The sequence below is a fragment of the Oncorhynchus masou genome, chromosome 30 (genome assembly GCF_036934945.1).
Source record: "Oncorhynchus masou masou isolate Uvic2021 chromosome 30, UVic_Omas_1.1, whole genome shotgun sequence".
In the NCBI taxonomy this organism is placed as follows: Eukaryota; Metazoa; Chordata; class Actinopteri; order Salmoniformes; family Salmonidae; genus Oncorhynchus; species Oncorhynchus masou.
This window is the reverse complement of record NC_088241.1, coordinates 7,937,204-7,946,581: the sequence shown is the minus strand read 5'-3', so window position 1 is coordinate 7,946,581 and position 9,378 is coordinate 7,937,204. Positions and strand designations below refer to the sequence as shown.

At 42.8% G+C, this 9,378-nt stretch overlaps 1 protein-coding gene across 1 annotated transcript; it reads right to left on the bottom strand.

Annotated features, from left to right (window-relative positions):
- Positions 1-3,602: 3,602 nt before the first annotated feature.
- trim35-28 (tripartite motif containing 35-28) lies at positions 3,603-8,816 on the bottom strand. The gene is made up of 6 exons (XM_064947786.1): positions 8,146-8,816; positions 5,989-6,084; positions 5,298-5,528; positions 5,089-5,111; positions 4,878-4,996; positions 3,603-4,687 (listed from the first exon to the last, which is right to left on the bottom strand). The coding sequence occupies exons 1-6, from the start codon at positions 8,569-8,571 to the stop codon at positions 4,149-4,151; spliced, it is 1,434 nt and encodes a 477-aa protein (XP_064803858.1). The 5' UTR covers positions 8,572-8,816; the 3' UTR covers positions 3,603-4,148.
- Between the last annotated feature and the right edge of the window lie 562 nt (positions 8,817-9,378).

The following is a 9,378-nucleotide window of genomic DNA, read 5'->3' as shown; positions in this document are numbered from 1 at the left end:
AACCCAGCTCGTGGGAATTGACAAAGTGCACTTATAGGACCAGGGCACAAATAATAATATAATAATAATCAATCATTTTGCTCTTTATTTAACCATTTTACATATAAAACCTCATTTTGTTAATTGAAAATGGTGAATAACTCACCACCCATTAATGAGAAGGGTATGTTTGAAAGGATGCACATCACTCTGCAATGTTGAGTTGTATTGGAGAGAGATTCAGTCTTAAATCATTTTCTACACAGTCTGTGCTTGTATTTAGTTTTCATGCTAGTGAGGCCGAGAATCCACTCTCACATAGGTATGTGGTTGCAAAGTGCATCTGTGTCTTAACAGCATGATTTGCCAAGGCAGGATACTCTAAGCGCAGCCCAATCCAGAAATCTGGCAGTGGCTTCTGATAAAATACAATTTTCACAGAACTGCTTGTTGCAATTTCGATGAGACTCTCTTGTTCAGATATTGGTAAGTGGACTGGAGGCAGAGCATGAAAGGGATAATGAATCCAGTTGTTTGTGTCACCTGTTTCCGGAAAGTACCTGCGTAATTGTGCACCCAACTCACTCAGGGACTAAGCTATATCACATTTGACATTTGCAAACAAAAAAAATCATACAATGATTGAAAGACCTGTGTGTTGTCCTTGTTAATGCAGACAGAGAAGAGCTCCAACTTCTTAATCATAGCCTCAATTTTGTCCCACACAATGAATATAGTTGCAGAGAGTCCCTGTAATCGTAGATTCAGATCATTCATGCGAGAAAGAACATCACCCAGATAGGCCAGTCATGTGAGAAACTCGTCATCATGCAAGCAGTCAGACAAGTGAAAAGTATGGTCAGTAAAGAAAACTTTAAGCTCGTCTCTCAATTTAAAAAAAACTTGTCAATACTTTGCCCCTTGATAACCAGCGCACTTCTGTATGTTGTAAAAGCGTAACATGGTCGCTGCCCATATCATTGCACTGTGTAGAAAACACACAAGAGTTCGGGGCCCTTGCTTTAATAAAGTTAAACATTTTCACTGTCGTGTCCAAAACGTATTTCAAGCTGTCAGGCATTTCCTTGGCAGCAAGAGCCTCTCAGTGGATGCTGCAGTTTACCCAAGTGGCATCAGGAGCAACTGCTTGAACGCTCGCTACCACTCCACTATGTCTCCCTGTCATGGTTTTTGCGCCATCAGTACAGATACCAACACATCTTGACTACCAAAGTCCATTTGATGTCACAAAGCTGTTCAGTATTTCAAAAATATCCTCTTCTGTTGTCCTGGTTTCCAGTGGTTTGCAGAAGACGATGTCTTCCTTAATTGGATCCCCATAAATGTAATGGACATATACCAGGAGCTGTGCCAGGCTCGCTACGTCTGTTTACTAATCCAGCTGTAACGCATAGAATTCACTGGCTTGTATACGAAGCAGTAATTGTTTCAAAATATCTCCTGCCATGTCACTGATGCGTCGTGAAACAATGTTGTTTGATGAAGTCATTGTCTGTATTGTTTATAGCTCCACATTGATCTGGTACTTCCTGTATATAGCGCCACATTGATCTGATACTGGTTCTCCCTGTATATAGCTCCACATTGATCTGGTACTCCCTGTATAAGGCTCCACATTGATCTGGTACTTACTGTATATAGCTCCACATTGATCTGGTACTGGTTCTCCCTGTTTATAGCTTCACATTGATCTGGTACTTCCTGTATATAGCTCCACATCGATCTGGTACTGGTACTCCCTGTATATAGCTCCACATTTATCTGGTACTCCCTGTATATAGCTCCACATTGATCAGGTAATTCCTGTATATAGCTCCACATTGATCTGGTACTGGTTCTCCCTGTATATAGCTCCACATTGATCTGGTACTTCCTGTATATTGCTCCACATTGATCTGGTACTGGTTCTCCCTGTATATAGCTCTACATTGATCTGGTACTGGTACTTCCTGTATATAGCTCCACATTGATCTGGTTCTCCCTGTATATAGCTCCACATTGATCTAGTACTTCCTGTATATAGCTCCACATTGATCTGGTACTGGTTCTCCCTGTATATAGCTCCACATTGATCTGGTACTGGTACTTCCTGTATATAGCTCCATTCTTGTGTATATTATTTTATTTCTCATGTTACCATTTTATTTTGATTTTTAACTTCTTATGGCTGGGGGCAGTATTGAGTAGCTTGGATGAATAAGGTGCCCAGAGTAAACTGCCTGCTACTCAGGCCCAGTTGCTAATATATGCAGATTAGTAGATTTGGATAGAAAACACTCTGAAGTTTCTAAAACTGTTTGAATGTTGTCCGTGAGTATAACAGAACTCATATGGCAGGCAAAAACCAGAGAAAAAACCCAACCAGGAAGTAGGAAATCTGAGGTTTGCAGTTTTCAAGTCATTGCCTATCCAATATACAGTGTCTATGGGGTCATATTGAACTTCCTACTGCTTCCACTAGTCTTTAGAACCTTGTTCGAGGCTTCTACTGTGAAGGAGGGGGGAATGAGAGTTGATTGAGTTAGGGCTCTGCCAGAGTGCCATGAGCTGATCACGCGCGCTCACGTGAGAGTTAGCTGCGTTCCATCGCATTTCTACAGACAAAGGAATACTCCGGTTGAAACATTATTGAAGATTTATGATAAAAACATCCTAAAGATTGATTCTATACTTCGTTTGACATGTTTCTACGAACTGTAATATGACTTTTCGTCAGAACTTTCGCCTGGACTTGCCCGCGCCTCATGAGATTGTTTACTAAACGCGCGAACAAAAAATAGGTATTTGGACATAAATGATGGACTTTATTGAACAAATAAAACATTTGTAGAACTGGGATTCCTGGGAGTGCATTCTGATGAAGATCAAAGGTAAGTGAATATTTATAATGCTATTTCTGACTTCTGTTGACTCCACAACATGGCGGATATCTGTAGGGCTTGTTTTGTTGTCTGAGCGCTGTACTCAGACTATTTCATGGTGTGCTTTTTCGGTAAAGCTTTTTTGAAATCTGATACAGTGGTTGCAACACTTGTATTTCATTAACATTTATGATGAGTATTTCTGTAAATTGATGTGGCTCTCTGCAAAATTGCCAGATGTTTTGGAAGCAAAACATTACTGAACATAAAGCGCCAATGTAAACTGAGATATTTGAATATAAATATTAACTTTATCAAACAAAACATACATGTATTGTGTAACATGAAGTCCTATGAGTGTCATCTGATGAAGATCAAAGGTTAGTGATTAATTCTCTCCATTTCTGCTTTTTGTGACTCCTCTCTTTGGCTGGAAAATGGCTGTGTTTTTCTGTGACTAGGTGCAGACCTAACATAATCGTTTGGTGTGCTTTCGTCGTAAAGCCTTTTTGAAATCGGACACTGTGGTGGGATATAACACGTTTATCTTTAAAATGGTGTAAAATACTTGCATGTTTGAGGAATTTTAATTATGAGATTTGTTGTCTTGAATTTGGCGCCCTGCACTTTCACTGGCTGTTGTCATATTGATCCCGTTAGCAGGATCTAAGCCACAAGAAGTTTTTAAACTCTATTGTTGGGTAGGGATGGTAAGCAAGCATTTCACCGTGTTCGGCACAGTTGTAATTGGTGCATGTGACAACATTTTATTAGTTATTTTTCACATAATTCCATACAGAAACATAATTAAATCAGTAAACATATCAATAAATCTCAGAACGCAGTAAGATATGACAGAAAATACATTCTTACCACTGGAACCCCTCTAGTCCTAGAAAATGTATGTATAATAGATCAGCAATCTAAACATACCAGTTAAAGAATCAGGGCCCAAAAAAATCCCTCATGTAATAAATGCCTGCATTATGTACATCCTATGGAAAGCATAGGAATACTGCTATGGCACAATTTCAAAGATGATTGTGACAATACAAAAGGCCTTGATCCAAACCTCCTCAACGCAAACCTATAGCCACAGTAAAACTACTAGAATACAACCACACCAGCCTGACAGCTGAAACAGTGGAACGCCCCATCTATTCAAGTGCACATATTAGGCTACCTTCTGACCATAACATGTGATGTCTATCCAAGCGAGTACTACTACTGCCCATTGGCTATTGAACCAGACACTTAGCAAGCTGTAGTGACTGTCACACTACCCTGTCACGCAGTATGAATGGTCACCTTGGCCGGGTTAACCTCCATCGGGGTGGTGTGGAGCCCAGGACCAAATATGGGGAACACTCTCTCTGTAAACTTGTGTGTGAAGGTGCACAGGTGCTTCCCTCCGTTGCCTGCATCCCAAAATGACACCTCCCCCTTATCCATGTTTAGCTTTACCCGGATCCTCTCTGGCCGACTCTCCACGACCAGTACTGTACGTTGGCCCGTCAGGGCGTTGTACACCCCTTTGCTCAGACCGATGGTCCACACGCCCCTGTCTGTGGACACAGTGAACTTCCTCTTGCGAGCCACAGACTCCTTACAGATTCCCAGGATCCACTTCGGGTTGTCTCCCACATGGACCTCCCAGCGGTGCTTGCCGGAGCGGAAGCCCTCAGCTCCAAGGACAAAGACACAGGGGTCGAAGCGCTCAGGGTTGTCCGGGAGAGACTGGCGCTCTGGGCTGTCCCGTACGCTGGCCAGGTCTGGGGACATGGAAAGCCAGGGAGAGGCCGTGTTAGGGTCCATCACCACTGGGACTGGAGAGAGAGAAAGAGACGTGTTACCAAACATTATGATTGAAGTGTAACTGTTGCTTAAAAAAAGTGTTTCCTCCATTATTCAAAACATTGACCCCTTACACATTATATAGCCACCCACACCCATTTTATTGTGTGTCATAACTTATGTAGCAAGTTAGGACCCTAACCCTTCAGTACATGTACTCACTGCATGTGACGTGAGCCTGCATGCTCTTCCAAATGCTGTAGCCCAGAGAGCCCACGTGTTTGGCCATGTTCAGGAGAGCATCTGAGGGATTCTGGGGGTCTTCACGAGGCCACTGGGCTCTATGAAAACATGACATCATAGAAGATGACCATGATATTAGAGGGAGGGTACCCAAACTATTGGGCAACTGATAGGATGTTACTGTACTTACTTTTCCTTTAAAGCTTGGAAGTTCTGAAAAACAACACAATTGAACCCATTAATTCATTGTGAATAAGATTGACAAATGCTTGCATTCAAAAATGTCTCACTCATGCATAGTGACAATGTACAGTTAGGATGAGAGAGGGCGACCCCCACCCCACCCCACGAGAGAGAGACCCATGAACCCCCTCCATGAGGGAGACCCCTCCTGCTTACCTGCAAGAAGGTTAAATCCTCCGCCCCCATCTCCCTCTTTACTGTTTGGACCAGCTTAGTGAGGGCAGCGATGTCACTGGTCAAGGAGCTGATCTTTTCCTCCATAACAGATCTCTTGTCCTCCTCCTCGTCTGCCAGGGCCTTCAGCCTGGCAGCCTCCTCTACACACAGCACCTGACGGAGCCTCTCAAACTCTGCCTTGATCTGCTTCTCTGCCTGCTCTGTCTGGATCTGGGTAGGAGAGAGGTTGGAGGAAGAGTGCCATTTTGTAATGATAATGACATACCTCTTGCAATTCATATCTCACACAACAGTACTCATCTATAGGCTATAATTATATAGTTTCCTCTAGAGGCTTTCCTGGAGTTTTTCCTTGTCAGGACTCCAGGCCCTAGGTTTGATCTACAGTCAACTATTTTGTTATTTCCAATTCTTTCTGGAGGCTCATTTAATCTCAGTCTGTCCCTACCAGTCAAACAGGTTGGTTCACATATCTCATTACAGAACAATGAAGAACATCAAACAGTTGGGCTCTGGATAGGCTACACACGTCTGGATAGAACTTGTGAGGGCATCAAAGAGCTCTAACAAATCCCATTATCTTACACATAACCTTCACCATTAGTCACGGTCATGGATAGGCCCTACAGTGTAGATGTCAGCAGGTCAAGCAGATACAGTATTATAGTACCTTCATGAAATCAACTGTGTTAGAGTATTTCTTTTTCATTCTCTTGAAGGTTTCCACTTTCTCCTCTAATATGTTGACTTTAATGGTCAGTTCTTCCTGCAATAGAACACATAAAACACCACAATGAATATGCATATGTTTGTGATCTAGTGACTCTACCAGATAATAAAAACATACAGCAACTTATCTTTCAGTATTGTTTCAGGTCCTAAGCTATTGGGTGTTGATTAAGGCCTTGTTCAATAATAACAATAAAGCCTTGTTCACACTACAGGTCTTAAATGCTCAAACAATGACAACAATGCCTGCCGGGAAAGTTTGATTGTTGTAAGCGTTTACTTGGGGAGGGAGAGCAATGGTGGAACCAGAAGCAATGCTTGATTCTGTTGGTGCGAGTGAAGACAGATATTTCCATATTCCAATCATTTCCTCTAAGAACGGAGCCAAAAGGACTAAAGTTGTAAATCAAGATAAGCCTCGGTATGATACTGCCTCACTTGTTGTTGGACTGCGATTCATGAGCAAGGATGTTTTTTGGGGAAATCCGTTTGGTCACAAAAATGGCGAAGGATGCATTGAGAGAAGTGGAGTCAGAGTGACCAGGAGTGGTATGATGTTGATTTCATGTGTGTCAAAGGAACAAAAAGAAGAATGAACAAATTATCGACGCACAAAGTGGAATGCTATGATTATCGGAGTAGGTCACCAATAAAAAGGTGTCATATCTGGCGTCTCTATGGATATTGTGGCTTCAATGGTTTAAGATGAACATGTAAGGAATAGTTGATTCACGTTGCTTAATCCGCACTGTGAATGGAAAGGAGGAAAGCCTTTGTGTTATTGATGTTCGATGAAGAATTTCTCCCATCCCATGTAAAGCTGGGATATATGAGATATGTGGTGCGAGTTTATGTACAAAAGCAACTTCAATGTCATAAATGTAAAAAGTTTGGCCATGTGTCAAGTGTTTACAAACGGAATATCATTGTTGAAGAGTCTGAGGATGCACAATGTTGCCATTGTGATGGGAATTACATTCCAGAGTTCCCCGAGTGCCCTGTTAAGATGGAGGAGGTCGAAGTAGGAAGGATCAGGGCTGTTGAGAAGGTCTCCTATGCAGAGTCAGTGAAAATTGTCAAAGCAGCAAGTAGAGATGATGAAGCTATGGCAGTGGATGCCCATCAGTCTGTGAATGTCAGTAGGTTGAGAGATCCTGAAACACTAATCGTGAAGAATGTTGATTTTGTTGCGTTCATTGCGCAGGTGATTTATTGTATAGGACAAACAAAACCAAAAAAATCTAAATATTGTGGAAGCGGCTAAATAAAAGGTTCTTATAACTCCAGGCTTTCACATCTGAAACATTGCAGGGAAATAATGAGACGCGTCCCCCTCTCAGGCCCTAGAACCTGTGTAAGGTTCTGAGTACATGTTGACTAAGTGAAGGAGTACATAGACTTTGTTATGTTTTTTAAATAATAATATGAGTGTTTTATTATTTCTTTTCGTTGTCAGTTCTATCCCACCCAGTAGGTGGCGACAATACACCATTCGAATGTAGTCTGCCAATAAAATCTTGAAGAAGAAAAAGGCCTGAAGAAAAAGCCCTGCCATGGACGTTTCCCAGTTGCTTTGAATGTTCAAAATCATAGTGTAAGAACACGCTTAAATCCTCAAAGGAGAAGATGATCGAACGTTTTGGCGAGCCACTGCAGTTCATACAATTCGCATGGCCAGCAATCAGATTTGTACTTTACTTCAAACCACCTATCAAGGGCAGAAGCGATGAGGGAGGAGAGCCATTCTCAAATGAACAGTTATCTGCAGCGTTTGGTCATGTTGTCAACAAGGCAGCATGGTGCATCGTTCAGAAACATACAACATATAAAACATATAAAATAAAATGTTCTAATTTTCAAACGAGTTTTCATTGGAAATGCAGATAAAGCGCTATTAAACGCAATCGCGTTGCATGTTAAAACACAGCATTCTATTAATTACTCCACGTTCTTAACCGGTCACTTTTTTTGCCAACTTCGCCGCCGGCCAGAGCCGGGCACCTGGCTCAAGCCCCGGAGGAAAACCTGTTCCAAAACGAATGCAATCACTTTTCACCCAAATGAAACCCGGCACAGATAATCAAATCTCCTCACTTACCTTACACAACGGCGCGCCCTTGTTGAGTGGCAGTAGCTCGTGAGTTCGATGTAGAGTGACACAGTCAACGCACACGGGCTCCTCGTCCTTTACGCAGTAAAGTTGAAGCTCCAGACGGTGCAGGTTACAAAGAGGCACGTTATTGATTGCGTTCGGTCCCCGCCAGCGCTTCTCCTTCTGAAAGGACTCGGTAGCGGCCATCAGCGCCCGGTTAGAGATTGGTTGCTCCCCGTCACAGCTCTTCCTGCACACGGGACACCTCTGCACCATCTTTCGGCTTTGCTCCAAGCACTCCTTGCAGAAGCTGTGGCTGCAGGAAAGAAGCACGGGCTCCCGGTAAAGATCTTTACACACCGGACAGGTCAGATCTTCCTGAAGGAGGTCTGGACCCTCGGACATCTCCTCATTCCAAGCACATTCAGCCATGGTGTCGCTGTCGGCAATGCAGGCCCCTTCTGAAAACGCGAAAAGTTTACTTTCTCTTTCTTCAAAATGCTCCTTTTTATACGCTGACAGTTGTCCAGAGACACTCTTCCCTTCTGTTTAACGGTTTACCTTTATTGTTTGTTAACACCAACACAAAACTTCAGTTTGTAAACAAGTAAAATGTGCCTTTTTGGAGAGCCGTCGCTTACAGTTCCAACTGTAACCTCCCTTCTGACTTCCTTCCGCAATGGAGTGGATGTGTGTATGCACCTTTCTTCTTCGATGAGCTTTAAAGGCGGTTGCCACCCAATAAACGTTGCATTACCGCCATCTACTAGACTGGAATACTAACACTACTCTCCAATAAAATAATACAAAAATAACACCACCCTACTCCACAATTTAAATCTATTTAGTCCTACCTCAGGCCAACAACCTGAAAGGATGGGACACCACTTAACACACCCTGTAACTCTGATGTCAAGTCTTGCACACCCAAATACCTCTCTGCAGCTGCCACCACTACCTCCATTTTCTGTGACTTACATTCCCTCCCTGCAGTACAGTTAATAACCATTGCTTTAAATGCTACAAATCTAATCTTACTGAAACATCACTTGTTGGCCTATCCCTCTGTACTGGTACAGATCTACTACTCACACCACTCCTCTCAGGATCCCTCCCCTTGATCCATCTTCCACACTGCCTCAGCATTACAACTTCTGCACGACTCTAACCCTGGAAACCTCAACCTGCCTCTCTCTCACGGGACATTTCTCGCACGGACTTTCCCCAATGCTACACATT

Excerpts from the sequence above, each read along its gene's own strand:
- trim35-28 (XM_064947786.1), bottom strand. The coding sequence starts at position 8,571 with ATGGCTGAATGTGCTTGGAATGAGGAGATGTCCGAGGGTCCAGACCTC. Across the intron at positions 5,529-5,988 it reads ACACAGTTGATTTCATGAAG|ATCCAGACAGAGCAGGCAGA; the intron begins GTACTATAATAC and ends TCTCCTACCCAG. Across the intron at positions 5,112-5,297 it reads AGGATTTAACCTTCTTGCAG|AACTTCCAAGCTTTAAAGGA; the intron begins GTAAGCAGGAGG and ends GTTGTTTTTCAG.